The sequence below is a fragment of the Nomia melanderi genome, chromosome 8 (assembly GCF_051020985.1).
Source record: "Nomia melanderi isolate GNS246 chromosome 8, iyNomMela1, whole genome shotgun sequence".
NCBI classification, from domain to species: domain Eukaryota; kingdom Metazoa; phylum Arthropoda; class Insecta; order Hymenoptera; family Halictidae; genus Nomia; species Nomia melanderi.
In genome coordinates this window covers 1120824-1138848 of record NC_135006.1, presented here as the reverse complement: position 1 = coordinate 1138848, position 18025 = coordinate 1120824, and the positions used below count along the sequence as shown (strand labels likewise).

General features: G+C 42.9%; 1 protein-coding gene and 1 long non-coding RNA gene across 8 annotated transcripts in view; one reads left to right on the top strand and one right to left on the bottom strand.

Annotated features, from left to right (window-relative positions):
• LOC143174833 (uncharacterized) overlaps window positions 1–18025 on the bottom strand; it is a 206977-nt gene that overhangs the window by 2284 nt on the left and 186668 nt on the right. The window lies entirely within an intron of this gene.
• Window positions 1–18025, top strand: part of chn (zinc finger transcriptional factor charlatan) — a 167324-nt gene that overhangs the window by 12534 nt on the left and 136765 nt on the right. For 3 of the 7 annotated variants that reach the window (XR_012999239.1, XR_012999238.1, XM_031976016.2), the window contains exons 4-7: window positions 15–322; window positions 722–1290; window positions 1667–1981; window positions 3480–3584. Coding sequence is in view for 5 of the 7 variants with exons in the window: in XM_031976016.2 (XP_031831876.1) it covers window positions 15–322; window positions 722–1290; window positions 1667–1981; window positions 3480–3584 (1297 nt within the window). In the remaining 2 variants the exon portion in view is untranslated. Of the gene's footprint in view, window positions 1–14; window positions 323–721; window positions 1291–1666; window positions 1982–3479; window positions 3585–3931; window positions 3965–4503; window positions 6409–18025 lie in introns of those variants that run through there. The other 4 variants (XM_076370249.1, XM_076370250.1, XM_031976006.2 and 1 more) reach the window with 3 other exon arrangements.

The following is an 18025-nucleotide window of genomic DNA, read 5'->3' as shown; positions in this document are numbered from 1 at the left end:
ACATTGTCCGACAGGCGATGTGATGGGAGGTGGCCCCCGCGACGTGGCCGAGCACTTTATGGAACTTCACTCCTCGAGGATACTCGCTGACGACAACAGGAACAGGCATCACTCTCCTCGCAAAGACTATCTGCAGTCGGAGCTCAAGATCGAAGACGTGATTTCATACCTGGAGAGGCTACGGGAGCGAGCCGAACGTGTAGCACCACCGTCAAGACGGACGCAGGAAACTCAAACAGTACCTGCCGCCTTATTGCCTGTTACGTCGACTTTCCTGCTGCAAGAGTTACCTTCAACCCCATCGCCGCAACACCTTCACCAGGTACAATTGAGAAAACTTTGAAATCTTAACCTTAAGAAAATTCTAATTGTTACTTTGATCGTTCAAAGAAGCCAAACTGTCGAGTCCAAATCCAACCTGTCAAGAAAATTCTAATTGTTACTTTGGTCGTTCAAAGAAGCTGTAATCACTGAATGCAAGTAACGAACGTTGCGCCTGACTTCGTTTCTTTCGATCTTTATTCAGTATCGTATGTCAATTTTCAATATACCGATACCAATGCTAATAACAATGTATATTACATTTTAGATATATTTCATTGGTAATGATATTCTCGCCTGACACAAGACCGATTTCATTGTCGCTGTAACGAAAATTATCTTTAAGACCCGCGAATGGATTCCGCGCAAACAGTTTGTACAAAGATAATTGTTTTTTCAGACAACGACGACAATGCCGACGTCCGCTGCGGTGTCTGCCAGCGGGAAAAGGTACACATGTCCCTATTGTCCCTACGGAACCGATCGACGGGACTTGTACACGCGCCACGAGAACATCCACCGCGAGGAGAAGCCGTTTCACTGTTACATATGCTACAAGCCGTTCAACCGTGCCGATCACGTGAAGAAACATTTCTTAAGGATGCACCGGGAACACGGCTACGAGCTGTCCAGGATACGAAGACCTGCTGGATCCAGCGCGCCCAAGCCGCTCCAGCAGGACTCGACCACGGGAAACACCGGCAACGGCAACGCGAACGGCCAGCAGCAACAGCAACAGCACACGAGCTATGCATCTGGGTTCAACAATAACAAGAGTTACCAGTTGCAGCCAAACCCTGGTAACGGAACGACTACAACCACAGGGATTTATCAGGCGACGTCGATGCCTGCGCCCAGCATCATGCAACCAGACGCGGCGAACTGCGGTACTGCTAGAAGGGTCCAAAATGGCGGATGCAACAGTAAGAGCCATCTCAAGGGTGGTTCTAAAGGCGCACAAGAGCGGAGGTGCGGAATCTTCTGTTGAGTTTCCCGTTTTCTGATTTTGATTTCCCTGTTTATAGACACCTTAAGTGTCTTTTCGTTTTAATATTTCTTATATTGTAACATATAATAACTTAATGCGTCATATTTGAATAATAAGAAGAACTGAATGTTTAATATTTTTATCTTTTGTTTGTTAGTTATTTTTACGAATTGTTGTTCAAGATAAAGATTGATTAATTATCTATCTATTCGTGAAAGATTCTTTACTAATCAGTTGCTTATTGCTTAAGAAGTGATGACTGGTTTGTCTGACAACAGTTGTGGTTTACACCGAAAAAAATGAGTTTAAGGGTAAACAACGGTTAGTACGTCCGACTGATTGATTCCTTGTTTTCAGGTACACCTGCTGCTACTGCTCCTGGAGCGGCGTAGACAATTGGTGCCTTAAACGGCATCTAAACACGCATTTGAAGCCGTTCGCGTGCACCCTGTGCGAGTACAAAGCTGCACGAGCCGAGCGTTTGGCAACTCACGTGTTGAAAGTTCACAACAGGCGGCAGTGTTCGAGGTGCTCGTTCCTAGGCGAGGACGCGGCGCAGTTGCAGATGCACCAGCTGCACGTCCACCGTGTCAGCAGCGCGAACAACGCACCTGCAGCATCCGCGGCGCAGGCACCGCCACCGCATAATAATCGCCATCAGCAACCCTTGCAGTAAGAACGCGTTGTTTTCTGTAATTCTGTTTTTATCTTACAATTGAAAAGATTGCTTATCAGTGTTTCATGGTTGCGTTAAGTTGGACGGGGTTGATTGGCCGCAATCTTCATTAATTTGAAGATTCGAAAATTTCAATGTCGGTTAGTTTATTTAGAAACGTACCATAATGTGATTGATAGATGGAAAGAGCGTTTCCTCTGATTCTTCTAGCGCATAATTGTAAAAGTCTCGTTTCTGTCCAGAGAGCATCTCTCACAAATCTGCACACAGCGGTACCAAGGATTAAATTAAACTGAATTAACTGAAAACCTGTGAGTATCTAGTTTGTAACAGTAAAGTTTACGAAACATGCCGTAAACCAAGCTCAGAAAACAGAATTTTTAAAAATCCAGTTTAATTTAATCCGAAGTATCGCTATAATATTTATAGTTTGCGCTGGCGAAAACTGGCGAACATCCCGCTTAGTTCTAATTAAACGATCCGACCGTTTCAAATTAATCATCCATCGCTAACGATCGTTCAGAGAGCTCCATCAATCGTCGAGAATTGAATCCGAGCGATCCGGGGGAACAGAAACGAGCCAGAATTCAATTCGAGCCACGTTTTTCTCGACGCCGGCCAACCATTAATTAAAGTGAGACCGAAGCGGACTCGTCGAGCGTTATAAATCTCGACGCCGGTGTTTAGTTTAGCGGCCGCGCGGTCACCGGCGTTCGCCGAGCACCCTGGCCGTTCGGAGATTCATTAAAACGATTTAATTGGAAGTCGATCACACGACTAATCCGGGCCGTTACTCTTTCGGCTGCGTTCCGCCGAGCAAACACGTGTAACGAGCGGTCGACGGATTGAAACTTCAATGGGAACGCGCGTGTTTATCTTTTCCGTTAGGCTAAATCGCCCCAGAACACCCGATCACGGGCAGCACTCGCTTTAAACAGGATTATTTCTGTCAGACAAATTTACTGTCCAGCGTGATGAGGCCCCGCACGTTCCGCGGACGAAGAATCTGCGTCCGTGAAACGATTGATCGTTTTTTGATGAAGGAATAGTTCGGAATCGCTATTTTTGATAATGCTTCTCTGTGAATGGGTACTCGATACGGAAGTTTCGATTCAAAGAATGTACAGTTCTTTTTCGTGATGGAGTGATTTGAAACAAAAGGGATTTTATTATTTTTTTAATTGTAGCATGAATTGAGGATCAGCTTTTTGGACTTCTTTTTAATAGAGTTTTATGAAGCTCTATTTTTGTTCATTTTAGATGCTGTGCAAGGAAGATTTTATCGATCTTTAATTTTTTTTTAATCTAATGTCACTAATAAATAATTTTTGACATACAGAATCGAATAAGTCAATTGTAACCATGTGCAAAATTTGAGTATTCTATATCGAGAATTCCCATACGATTTTCATAAAATTGCAAAATTACGATTCACCGTAGTATCGTAGCTCATCATTGACAAACGAGATTCACTGTTAATTATGAAATTTACAGCCCCGCGGGAGGAGGTCGTCCGCCACCTGGTCCGCCAGTTTTTCCAGCGCCAGCACCAGCCATCGCACCTGCTACCACCGTGATACCACCGACAACGATACTCGGGTAAGCTTCTACAGATTTTCTGCCGCCCACGCTATACTTGTCTGCTTTCATCTTCTCCACCCTGCAACTTGTATTTCCGCAGCGATGCGAACGTTTCTTATATTTCACTCACGGTTAGAAGTTTTTCTTCCATTTCGAACTTGATTTCTCCTGTAACAGTAGAAACCGATCGACCGGTCCCACGGATGGTTGATAGCAGAACAAATTGATTTATCGTCTTTTGACATAGATTTAAGTTGCGAGTGTGATTCTTACGCTTTTTTTTTTTAAACATGTTCAGTCGAATGTGATGGCTGCAGGAACGATTAATACATTCCTCAAAAAGTTTTTCTTTTTTTTGGTACAAGGATTTACGAAGAAGCACAGCGGAGCCAAAATTTGTCAGTTTTCCCAGTGAAAAGATGGTATCGCGTGACCGTTCTTTTGGCCGTCACAATACACACAATAATCATTCATCACGCCGGGTCGACGTTGTTCAGCAACAGGTCGCAAGTGAAACACAAAACCTTATGTTCTCTCGAATCATTTTCTTTCAATGGCTACTCGTAAAGCGAGAGAAATGAAAATTACAGAAAATTGCGACGTGTATTGCGACCGGTCGCTGAATTCCCGCTCTCCCGCTCCCTCTCCGATTTTCTGTTACGTTGCAGCGTCATTTTTTGGTTGGTCTCGTTAATACCTTTTCGTTCGCGCGTGCACGCTTTCGTTTGTCTCTGCTTTCGGTGTTTCTCGCGGCGGGCGCGGGCTCCGGCCGCCATTGCAGCGCGGCGGCCCGCGGCCGCCATCTTGTTGTACCACGTGTTGTCTTTTCTTCTTCGCTCGTGAGAGCGTACCCGCGCCGTCGAGCGTCGGGTCGCCCTTCCACTGGTAGAAAAATGACGCGAACGTAACTTATGGAACAGTGCCGCGGTGGTTGCAGCCACGAGATGGTAAACTCCCCTGCAACTGCAGCGACAATGGCGTACCCGACATTGGAAGAGGAGAGGAGGCGGTCGAGCGACCCGAGCGGCGATCACAAGCACGAGCGGGCCGTCCCCCACGGTTGCGAGGTGCCCCGTCCTGAGACCGTGCACGATCGAGGCCTAGACAGTCGCCTAGATACCGTCGTAGACGTTGGTCGCAGCGCTGGACCGGCCGCGGATATCTGTGCTATACTAAATCCTGATTTTGCGTGCAGCTACCGAGCGGTGACCAACACGTGCCAGGCCATGGAGTCTCCCGAGTGTCCTTGTACCGAGCGGAAGCCGAGCGAGAGACGGTCTAGGAAGCAGAGCCAACCGAGGAAGGTCACGTGGAACCAGGAGTTCGAGGACGACGATCTGACTGTCCCTGATCAGAACGTTGTAGACGTAGAACAGCCAGAGGATGCAGCCTTCAGGCCAGCGAACAAGAAGATGCTCATAATAAACGAGCTGAAGAAGAGGTATCGACGTCGATCGACCGACCAGAGGCTTCTCAAGTGCGTACAGTGTCCCAGCGATTCGCTCGCTAGAGGATCCGTCTACAAACCGTACCACACCAAGGCTTCACTGGAGTTGCACAAGCTGTGGAAGCACGGCGCGTACGATAAGCATCTCAAAATCTGTGCGTCCAAGGATCGCACGACGTCCCAGGTGTCGTCCATCACGCTAAAGGCCACCGTCTTCACCAGCCATGGATACGGCTATCATAGATAACACGCGGCGATCCCGTGGACGTAGCGGTGGGCGACCGGGTTGGTGCACGTTGAACCGCGGAATACACAATTCTTTCTCGACGCTTTCGATGCTGTTGGAAGTTAAATTTTGATGTTTGTTTTCTGAGAAAGGCTACTGGCTTCTTGTCTTTACGTTGAAGGGTATAGATTTGTTAAAATATATATTGGTTATTAATTGGTAATTCGTTGGGAAAAAGTTCGTAATTACACGATTTGCGTTTATAGTAGTTACGAAACTAGGATCTATACAGTATAAAGAACTTATTTGTACAGTAGTAGCGCAAACGTTGGAGGTAACGTTGACCCTTAACGATTCTCAACAAGCATCAGAGACCGAACTTTCCGCGTTTCGAAGTCCACCTGCTCCGGTCGCCATTTTTGGATTCAGGGTATTCGATGCGACTGACTTTGCGAATCGGACTCGTCGAGGATCGTCGTGTCCAACCTCTCACGGTGATATTTCTGGTGACTGACAAGGAACAAACGCTCATGTTCCGAGGAACTGTGGTAATTTACTTAAATGTCTACGGGGAAAGGGAATGCCCAGGTCTCCGTTGTCGCGGGACATTTCGGTGATTTCCGTCGCAGCCAACGAAACGATAGATAGAAACCAATTTCGTCGATGTTTTTTGAGAGCCTGGATTCAGATCACTCGCGGAGCTGAAGCGGCGACGAGAAACAGTCTTAGGATAAGGATGAAAACTGATCGAAAGTACCTTGACACGTGAACTGCCGATCACACAATTTTAGGTCCTATTAACGATTAAGACGTAATGCGAAGAGTTGGCGCATCGAAACGAATATTTTCATGTATAAGAACTGTAACACGACGCCACGTTGCCCGGTCATCGTTTCCAATCGACGCGTCGCGCGTTTCCGCATCGCCCAATCAAGCAGTCAAACATACGTTCCATCGAAGGACGGAAATTTTGTTCAGAGACGCGCGCAAGAGCCGACGAAAGACATTGCGCCGGGAGAGTACGCCAAAATGGCCGCCAATCGACTCTCGTGACCGTTCTCTCGGCCGGGGGCGAGCATGATTTTTATATTAAGGGATATTTGTACAAAAACCACTATCTTGTTTACGTTATTATATGAAATATATTATATCTATTGTACTTAAGCGCAGCACGCGAGATACCGCGAGGCACGTTGAGTTGCAAAGACGATCGCACCAGTTCTTTGGGACTCCGCGGCTTCCGGTGTATTCATTTTATTCGACCTGTCCTCTGCGAGACGAACTGTGATTCATTTTTGTCATTTAATATTCGAGTTTATACCCGGCGTTACCGTTTCAAGGAAATGTTACATTAAGTCGTTCATCGCTTCGCTTTCTTAAACTTACTTTGTATTAACGAGTGTATAGTTCATATTAATCTGTTGCATATTATTCGCGGCTGTTAATTACTCAGACTGATGGGTTACTTTATTCTACAAGCTTAAGTAAGATCCTGAAATGATGGTCTCAGAGAATCCTCAATTAAGATCTGTAACGTATAGAGGCTCACAAAATGATGTATCACGAAATTATGAATCTCGCAGCATGATATTTCAATTCTTATTTATAATTAATTTTAATCAACGATAGCGATTCAACTGAGTGCAGTGAAAAAAATGTTCATATTCTTACAAAGTGAAGACAGTAGCGAATAATATTCAAATTCTCTGGGATCCTGTATCATGCACTGCAGGAAAATGACTACGCGTAAAACCCTCTGTTCATTTTCCTCAGTTTTCATTTTCATCTCTTTCTTTCAAGAAACATTCTCCTCTTACACCCAGTTCCACGAGGATCGCCTCCGATCGGCAACCGGCTATACACTGAGGCTCCATTACGGTCAACGTACGGATATCCTCAAATCTACTAGGCGTTTCCAAACGACTGCGTTATTTCCGCAGTTATTTTTACGCGCGCTGGAAACGCGGCCCGCCTAAAAAATGTAGATGCGCCGTTTTGAAATTCATCTCCTAAATTATGGAGGAACCGTGGAACGGGAACGACGGCGGTCGTAACTCGCGGCCGGGTTGCATATATGTATGATACCGCTAGTCGTGTCACCTTTATCACGCCGAAACTTTCGCGCTGCGGCTTTGCCGAGCCAGGGAAAAAAGGTAGAGGAAAAACAACGCATCGATATTTTTGACCGTGTCGCGGCTTTGGCCGCACGCGTTGGACAGTTTCGAATTACAACGTAAAAATTACCCTCCGCGGAAACCTCGGCGGGTAAAAACAATTCACGACGAAATTACATTGTTTAACAGGTGAGAACAAAGAATTCTCTCACGCAACATTTTTCTTGCGTCGTTCCCAGCACGTGCCGCATCCTTTCAAACCGCGATCCGAGAGGTGTTTTCATAATACCCGGCGCGAACCCATTTCTCTTCTTTACGGGGAAAAAATTGAATTTTTTACTCCTTCGGGCGGGAAACGCCAACGACGAGGACGAAACCGCGCTGTTTTGTCGCAGTAAAAGTTGTCAAAATACTCGAGCGATGCTCGGAGCGGTTCCGTTTGGTACCGCGAACATTTGTTCGAGGCGGTTACGCGCGCGAATAATTTTCAGATGACTTCTGTTTGGGAAAAAGGGACTACGGTGAACGTATTTTTCTTTGGTAAACGTTAAAAGTCGGGAAGATATGTTCCAGAAGCGATTTGTGGAGGCAAGACTTAAAGATAAATTCGTATTTTTCAGGAAAAGTGAATTTTATTACGTACATATGTATGTTACAAAAATTGTATCCAATTTAGTTAAAGGTTTCTGTTGTTATTTCTTGAATTTGTATATGGCGTAAATATATTCACGAAATAAAATCCAGGGATTTTCCGAAATTCACGTTCTCTTTTCACAGATTTTCCTTTTATTTCAGACGAAGAACTGCATAAGTAATGCTTTATTAATTCTCTAAGAATATATGAAATTAATCAGTTCTAGGTAGATATTCTGCTCAATTTTTCGCAAATTTATTCAAATTTTTTTAGTTTAAAAGTTATCAAAGTGAGCCGATTTCATGGATATTTTCGAAAACTTCTAGTGAACTTCAATAAAGAACGCGAACATGCTTGGATCCGTGGTCGGAAAGAACACAATAGAACTACATAGATCGACGTCACGCGTAACGTGTGACGTGTAACGAGAAACCATGCGGAGGACGCGGGAATGCGAGAGCAAACCGGAAACGCTCGGTTCGTTGCGAACTCCGTTCCATACGGTCACCAAACAACAAAGATAGTTGCCGAGGCGAGACCCTGTCGAATAGAAAGAGTCGAAATTAGTCGAATAAGAAAACAAGAAAAAATCAGGAGAGGAAGAACATTGTCACGTGAACTTCCGATCGATCACCATTGCGTGACAACGTTTGGTTCGCTTGGATTATATCAATATTGCAAGAGTTTATAAGTACGTGACGCCGGCAATTGGTTTATTCATCTGCGCGCAGGGTAGTCATTGTTAGAACAATGAATCGTTTAACGCGAAGTGCGTGGCAGCGATTAGTAGCGCTGAATCGTTGATGCAGAGATAGAGGAATCATTTCAATCACGCTTGATTAATTGAGAATTCACTTAGTTCCATAATTTATTGAGTTCCGCATACAGGATACAGGGAACTGACATTTCACATAGGAGTGACAACCTAATTGTTTTATGAAAAACAGTCATCAATAGCTACGGATTTTTTAATACATTTCATTAGTAGTTAGAATAATAATATTTGCAAACCAACAGATCGTATTGGCTAAGATAATTTAATAATTTCTTTCGGAGTTGTTACTTAGAAGAAAAGCATAATCATTGATTACAATGAAGAAAAACGCGTCACAGATTCTTACTGAGATTAAATCTATTAAAAATAAGAAAATAGAAGAACAATTTCTATAGTAAATTATCATTTCACAAATTAAAAAACGAACATGTATGTATCATACTTTGTGGCGTCCACTGTCTCTCGTAACTCCGCTATTAAGCAGCCATGTTTTCGTTACTCGCGAGATGAAGGAAAATGGCGGACGTTCATCAACAGTACACGATCCTTCGACCGCGAAACCAGGGCGTAGGAACGATGTACGGTATCGCGCGTGGGAATTACGCATGAAACTATATCAGTACGGAATTGACGTAATTAAAATGCAAAGCGCATTTCCGCGGAGATAAATGAGACACAAATAAACGATTACGAGGACACTGGAGAGCTGAGTGGCCGTGGAAAAGGGTCCGCAGAGAAAAATGTAAAAGAGAATTGCATTTATCATTTGACTGCCAGTGGCGTATATAAATTCTTTCGAGTTCCTTCTGGAGCGTTGCATCCGTTAAGAAATTAAAAAAAAGGTCATATGTCATGAATATTCATACGTTAATGCAACGTGCGTTTGCCACGAGAGTGTTGTTCCCTCGCGGTTCCGGGCTTATACTAGACTCTTCAGCAATATAGGTCAATAAAGTTCAGGATAGCAAGGAACACACGAAGAGACAAAACATAAATGTCCTTTAAATTATCTTTCAAGCATACCTCCTCAAGAGACTACTGTTTCATTTCGTAAGATATTATGTATATTTCACAATTTATATAAGAAATAATATGAATAATATTAATAATATTGGAATAACGGCAATAATCAGATAAATCAAGTGGTCCAATGCTTCCTTAACTAATTTAGTGATACACTCTGCTTTCCGTTGACGAGTAATTTAATGCTAGAAGTCGCTATGCGTTTAATCAGCGCGTACGCGATGCATTCGCTTTTTTCTATTAACACGCTCCTACTAGTTTTTCACCTTCAATTTTCAACTTTTTCTTCCGAATTGCACGATCCGGACCGCGCCGCGGGCGGAGCGTAATACGCGGCCGAGATAATCGCGATTCTGCGGGGCCACGATAACAGAAGTTTCCATTAATGCGCGACGGAGACGCGGCGTGCCGCGGAGTTGTCCTGTATTTTTCGAAGATAGGGGCCGCGGTGGCCGTAATTTACGCGCCATTACGCGACCCGCCCGTTGCTTGGGACGTCCGGTGGTACCGGAGAACGGCCCGGCCTCATTCATGAATACGCTATACGTGCCCACCCGGCGCAACTTGCTCGCGAATGCATTTTACATGGACGCTGGCCAGGCTGAAGGTTAAGGAATACCGCTCGCCATTTTTGTTCTGCCCACTTGGAGGACGCGATAACGGCTAGCGGAGCTTTTATCGTCGCTCCCTTTTCGTGAATTCGCGGAAAACGGGTCGCTGACGCTGGAGCCGTATACTTCGACCGATTTAACGTTGGAACCAGCAGTCAAATTGACTGTAACTGACTTGCATCGTAGTTGATGCGTTATTACATTGTTTCATATAACTTTTTCAAATATTCTCTGCGTCTGATCAATTATTGTGACAAACAAGTGTTCTAAAAGAATCCTGAGAAGCCTAAATTCGAAGCTTCTCGTTGATCCTCAAAATGACCAGCTCCAAGCTTTTTTACAAGTTTTGTAGTTAACGATAACGAGAATCTATTAAATGAATGAACTACAAATTTATCCGACCTATTATTCGTACAGAACTATGTATTCGAAATGCACCCAACTCTGTCAAACTCGCCCGAGTACTCGATAACTTGAACAAACCCTCTCACTTGAACCTTTTCGAACTAATCTGTCCCATCCAAAACGGAACTCGTCCAGCTTCCGCGCGCGTGGTAATGCGTTTCGGCGCACCGGGCACGGGAAAACTCGAAACGGCCGAGTATCGATCGATCCCCGACGAAGGAGCAACATTTTACCTTTGGTCCGCCAATTTATTAATGAATGATTAAAATTTCTCGCTGTTGATATCGCTTCCGGAGTGGCAGACGTTCCTCTCCCGACGCTGCCGCAGCTATCAGCCTCTAATTGTGAATTAAACAACGATGCAGGTCTCGTTCCATTAAATTCCGTGCATAATTCAGCGCGTTAGAGTCTCCCATCGTGTCCGCGGCCTGTTCAAGAAACGTATCGCGGGGGCGAGGGAAAGTTTACGCGCTCTTGCACTCCGAGAGATCCAGTAAAGAACGCCTGGCGAAGATAGAAAGGCCGCGGCTCGAAGTTTCGGGACCGTATCGGTCTCGCGGCCAACTTTCCCTCTTGCCTCTCTAGCATACGAAAAATATTCGTTATACAGGGTGGATCGGAATAACTGTACATACGTGGACTAGCGACTTTTCCAATTTCTGTTACCAGCTTACTGGTGTTTCACGTGAACATTTGAAGTCGGTGGGTTGGGGAAATGCAACTGGTGAGCTGTAAGTATAATAAGATGGCGAATTTTACGTTTAATAAAAACCACGGGGCAAATTGTAACTATAGTTGAAACTATGTTATATAGAAATGATTATATATGTTACTGTATGAAAATATGGTATATTATGAAATGATTATTTTATATGGAAACTATATGTTACTATACGATAATTTACTGTATTATCAGAATTATTATATGGAAACTGTACATTAGTATATTATTTCCGTATGGTATAATAATTTTCATTGGTCAATAGTTTCTAAATATCGAATTACATTATGTTAATCCCGACTATTGGTTAATTCAGAATTGCATCACACCCGCTGATCCATATTATTTCGACCCACCGTGTATATCAATTAAGGGGTGCGTAAAGTTAACATAAATTTACAAGTTCCGCGGACCGTTTATCGCGGTGACGTATGAATCCTCATCACCTGCGCCACATCGAGCTCCCCTGTCTTAAAACGGCGAGCTTAAGTCGCCCCATTTTGTGAGGAAAAACTTTCGCGGAGCGATATCAAAGGATTTTACTGCGTGTCCCGGGAGGAGATAATCTCGATGATCGATCGAGCATCGGGCTCGATTGATGTACGGTGCTTTAGAACGCGATGTTTAATCGTCTTCTATAAACTGAGATTACTGTGAACGGATAATTATGGTTTATAGCTTCCACAGATTGAGATAATCGCCAACGATCGTTTATTATAGTTCGTGAAAATGTCGAAGATAGGAAAAGATGGGAACCTCAGGAAAATTTTTATATTGCCTCAAACGTACCGAGAATACCTTTGACAAATAAGTAAACAGTGTGTACACCAGTTTCACAATACCACGTTAGCAACAATGTTGATTTATACAAAACAGAATCGGAATCTGGTGATTCGTTATTGTTTAACAACGCTAACAACGGCTGGTTTACATTTTTCTGTACAAGTCGCATTCCCGGCGCACGAGCGTAACTAACGATTACTGAATTTGCGGATATAAATGTGACTAACAGTCAGGGAATTTAAATACGGTTAAATAGGGCGCATGTTTACACGACTTCGTTTGTTGTTTTATAACCTCGTCGCGCGTCGCAATTAAAACCGGTGTATTATGAGGCGCTCTGTACACCGTCGAGAGTGAAAATGAGCAATTAATCCCCGACAACGTTCGCAGCACGCCGCCGGCCGAGCTCCGAATGTTCGCGTTTCAAAAATTAATTATGAAGTTTAATGATGCAATGCCGAGGCTGATGGCGGCCCATAAATATCGGAAGTCATCACGAATTACTATGTAATATGTTTGGGTAAATATTGGCGATGACCGGTCCCCAGGTTACAATCCCTGCCTAAGGGGAATAAGCTGAATTGAATAAACTGTCCGGCCGAGATTCGATCTTCCACGTTAATCATGAGCGGCGATTAATAATCCTTTATTAAAAGTACTCCAACCGACGTGCATGTAAATACATTACTGCTTTTTCGTTTCGGCAATGCTGTTTAAATCTCGATCGCGCGTAACAGAAGTTACAGAAATATCTCATGCTTTCCCTCGGATTTATTAATTTTTACACGTCACCCCATTTCGTTGAGACTTTTGTATTTGTGCACCATTGTCAGTGAAGATCATACGAATTTATTAGACTTTATAATTTGGTAGAAATTCTGTTGAGTATTATTATAATAATATTGAAATCGTTATAAATTTCATTACAGCCTTATTGTGCTTTGCACGTGTCATTGTGCACACAAAAAACATTTTCTCCATGGAAAAAGTGAATAATGAAGATTATTAAATTCCGTAGGAGAAGATCCGAAGCTTGTTAACTGTAGATTCGTTACAATCTGGGCTCTTCAATACGGAGGATCTTCCTTTTCGTTCCCATACAATAGATAAAAGGGAACAATGCTTCTTCTCATTGGAGAGTCATTAAGAAATTTCGGAGTTTTATGTACTTTCAAATATTCTCAAATACTTCAAAAACTTTTTTCTATTGCGTGCATCTTGTGCAATTTGGATTCACGAATTTCCCATAAACACAGATAAAATCCACAGCTAAGTCATTCAATTTTCCATTTTCATGCAGAATCAAATTCTCAAAAATATTATTAGAAACACAGAATAACGTTAACAAATGATTTCTCCACGTAAATATTGCAGAAGCAACAACACGTTGAATATTTCGAACATTTGTTCCCATCGTACGCAATTTGTGAAATTTTGCATTCACGGATGCTCCATAAACGCATACAAAATGGGCAATCCGGTTATTAAATTTCCAATATGAAAAGTATTCCGTCCGTTACAGTCGCGTGTTTATTGCGCACAGAACATGTTTTTCTATTCCGTCGGTGTTTATTCGGTTAAAAACGTGCGAGTAGCCAGTTGTCGCTCGAATTTTATTTGATAATCGCGCGGCCCCGCGTCATCCGACAGCGTTGCAAATGTTTCGGGGTTAATACGTCGGAACACGACAGTATTGAAGCGGGCCGGGGTCGGCAACCGATGACACGCGAACCGATTTTGTACGGTTTCCTCGGCGGCGGGGTGGGAGAAACGAAAAAAAAAGTGTACGCCCGGTGTTCACGGGGCACCGTTCGTAATGCCGCGATAGAAAAATACTTGATGCGACGCTGAACATTCCTCGGTTTTTCAATATTTGCGATGAAACAACGCACGAGCGGCGAAGCTTTAACGAAGATTACACCCGGTGGCTGGCGTTAACAACCGATCCCTGTAACATCGTCTGCGTTGCATACCATTTTGTATCGCGCGCTACGAGACAGATGAACAACAGTCAAACGGAAACAGGAATTTTTTTTATTGTAGTAACATGGAAAATCTTGAAAAATTAATTTCTGCGTGTCTACATATTAGAAGTGCAAGAGTAGCTTCGTCTATTACTATCTGATTTCAGATAGAAATTTAACTAGGTCAATGGGTATTTAATGTAACTTGAGCGAGATTCTGTCTAAACGTAATTACATTTTGTAGGAATCCTGAAGTACAATCCTAAAGTAATATTTCTACCTGAATTTCAACTTTACGAAGCTAATCGAAGAGACTTTTAATTCCAGTTATTAGAATTTATCATAGCTTCTAGTTCATTTTCCTAACAATTTTTCCCAGAAAATACATTCCATCCATTCAATCCCAAAGATTTCCAATTTACGCCGAACCATTATGAGTCAGACATACTAGCTACGCCCAAATACATCGATTCCGCGCGGGAATTATTGATCGGGCGAACCGATTAATTGCGCCCGACGGAATCACCGCCAAATTCCAATATATAAATCGAGCAATCCGAAGGATTACCGAAATGAGTCCGGCTCAGCTTCCAAACAATTTCCGGCCAGTTTTCATTCACGTTCATAGAACGGCGCCGTAATTTTCGAGATTATAATTGACCGATTCCCGTCTCGTTCCACTGCCCCTCTCCACGTCCCATAACCGTTTCTTTTTCTACTTCGTGGTAGGCCAGGGTTCATGCCCGCTAGTTTCTTTCTCTTTCTTCCGCGGCGCTGAGCAACGGCCTAGGCCAGATTTTCTGGAAAGATATTTCAGCGTTATTCATAACCATCGATCCCGCGCCGCGATAAATAATCGCATTAATAATCGCGTAATCGTCGCTCGTGTCGGCCGCGGCGCTCGCGTGGCCGAGAAATTAATGCGAAAGAACTATCGCGTGTCCGAACCAGCGACGAGCAATCTTCGATGTTGACTCGACCGCACGCGCTCGCCTCGCCTCGTGAAAAATGTTAAAAATGGGGCAATAAAAGCGCGCACGGAATCCTGGAAGTGTTTATCGCGGGCTCATGGAACTCACGGAGAACTGTTCTCAACGTCGCGTTCGACGTTTCCAGAAAAATTCTGAGAGAACGAAGTTTAATCGGTCCTTTCTCGCAGGCAGAAATTTGGAAATACTTTGAGTCAAGTTGTCGATGTGCTTAGTTCGCACCGATTTATATGATTTCCGAATATATTATCGGGGATATGATTTTGAACAGCTGTTTCCTTTATATGTCGTCAATGGAAAACTTTAGTTTTCGAGATAATCGTGAGAAGCTTTCGTCACTAATGCACTGAATTCTGTATTCACGTGCGCGTCCGTCCCCGACAACTTCATTCTACTTCGGCCGTGGGGTACGTTATGTGAACGTTTGTTGAAAGTTAGGAGATATAGTATTATCGTTAACATGTTGACTGCCACGAGAATTTTGAGCGTTCTGTATAGTATTATGTATTCTTTGAAAGTAAAAGCGAATGATAGGATTAATTGTTAACCATTTGGTTTTATATTTCTTTAGTTACTACATTATATATTATCATTATTATTTGGGAGGTACATAAGTATTTGTATTCGACAGAAATTTCCATTTCCTCCTTGTAATTTCTCTTTTCAAGCAATTGAGTAACTGATACTGGCGATCACTATCGCGTGTTAATGAATTCCTGCAGATTCTTTTATCATTCCTAGTGACATTATACGAAGATTTCAGGGAATTAAGCGGTACAATGGATTCGCTTAACTGTTTTATCCTTCTCTTACCTCCTACTTATTTCCTCTTATACTCATAATCCTAGAGAGATTATACCTCGATGCTGGGCAACCTGCTTGTCCACATAACTATTTCCTTCAAACACCTTTTTACAAATAATCCATTTATTTAAAACTTATTAAATTAACACATGATTCTTCAATATTCATCTCGAAAATATACATGACAATATAATTCCTACAAACATATAATATCGTGTTAGACTCGTAACGAATATTTCAACTAGAATTTAACAAATATAAATGTTACTCGATTATTTCAAGTCCAAATTGAATATTACTTTTCTACTATTAACCCTTTGCACTCCATAGGTGCCTGTCAGTTACCACTCGGTTGGGTACAGCAAAATTATGAAGTATAATATTTAATATTAACTCTTAACGGCCGAAAGGCCCCGCTACGGAGACATGAAAAGATCATTTCATTTATTTATCATCGCTGCAGTTTCCTTCATCAAATATTGCAACTTATTACATCATTGGGTTGTTGATCATGCATTGACAACAAATATTTACCGTAATATAACGTCTTATGAGCGAGTATTACAAAAAAGAGGTTAAGTTTCATATTATGCATTAATATATGAAATATTAGAATAAAACATCGTTTAGTTCATGCGATTTCTCGTTGAGTCAGTTTCAAGAAATGTTGACTAGATTTCATCAGAAATTGTGTTGGGTAGTTTCCGTAGAAAACTCTTGGAGTGCAAAGGGTTAATTGTAATGCTTCAGAGTCACCGTAGACGTAGAATAAACGTAGAATTTATTTCTTGCTCTAATGCATTATGAACCGTAAAGTAGTTCCGTGGAGCGCTGTTGCGAAAGAAACCATAATGCAAGGGGTTAACACTTTACACAAGGCAGTCTGAACATTAATCTTCGTAACTTCGCAATCGGATTCCTGGCATTCCCTCTGATCACCACCCATCCGCGAATATTTCATCCGTCGTCCGACCCCGTGCGATTTTTCTCGTTTTCCCCGTAATTAACCGCTCCACTCCGGACCATCAAAGATTTCCGGTCGCGATATCACCAGGAAATGAAGTCCCTTATCTTTTTACCTCCGGTTTTACAGAACACGGTCCGAGGGAGGGCAGACAGTGGCTACTTAACGCGGAGATAACGGGCCGCAAGGAACCTCACGAACCCCCTATTCTTCTTGGTCCGTCCTTCCGCGACCCTCCGCGCAAATCCTTAAAAAGGGACGGATAATCCTTCGAAATCAATTTTCGTTCCCGCGGTCTTAGCTCGATCCATCCGCCCGAAATCGTCGAAACAGCCGGCGGATCCCGCCGATCCCTCGTTACGGCTCCGGTCCAGTCTATTTCGCGGCGTAACACGTAATCTCCTTGGAATGACCGATGTCCGGCATTATTTTCGGACGGCAGACGGGATTGGCGGCTTCGTTGTACCACCGTGCATAGTATTTGTTGCTAGGGCGACTAGAGGGAGCGGATCTGTGCAATTGGATGTTGGAGCGAATGTGAAGGCTACAAACGAGGGTAAGAGGAATTTTGTGGGTATTATGTTTATGATGGATTATATCATTCCGTTGCATTCGGGAGGCCACTCTCAGTCGCCAGATGATTTGATACAGCAAAATTATAAACTTTGGTATTTGTCATTAACCTTTATGTACTGCATCAATAAGTGAAATGTTGAAAGAAAGCTTTCTTCCCTAATTTATGTGATTTTTTGATAAATTAATTTTAAAGAATTTTATCTACACCTAATTAGAATGTATTGAATATTTCAAGTGAACAACTTTCGAGTGCAAAGGGTTAAATAGCAAATATAATAACTATAGTATTCTATGGTATAAATGTTATAGCATTTTTGCTATATGCATATACTCTGTAAAAGAATAGTAGTTTCGAAGTTGAGTTGTACCAGTTCTTGTAAAAGAATAATAAGACTAAAAATGAGGAACACTCGAAAGTCGAGA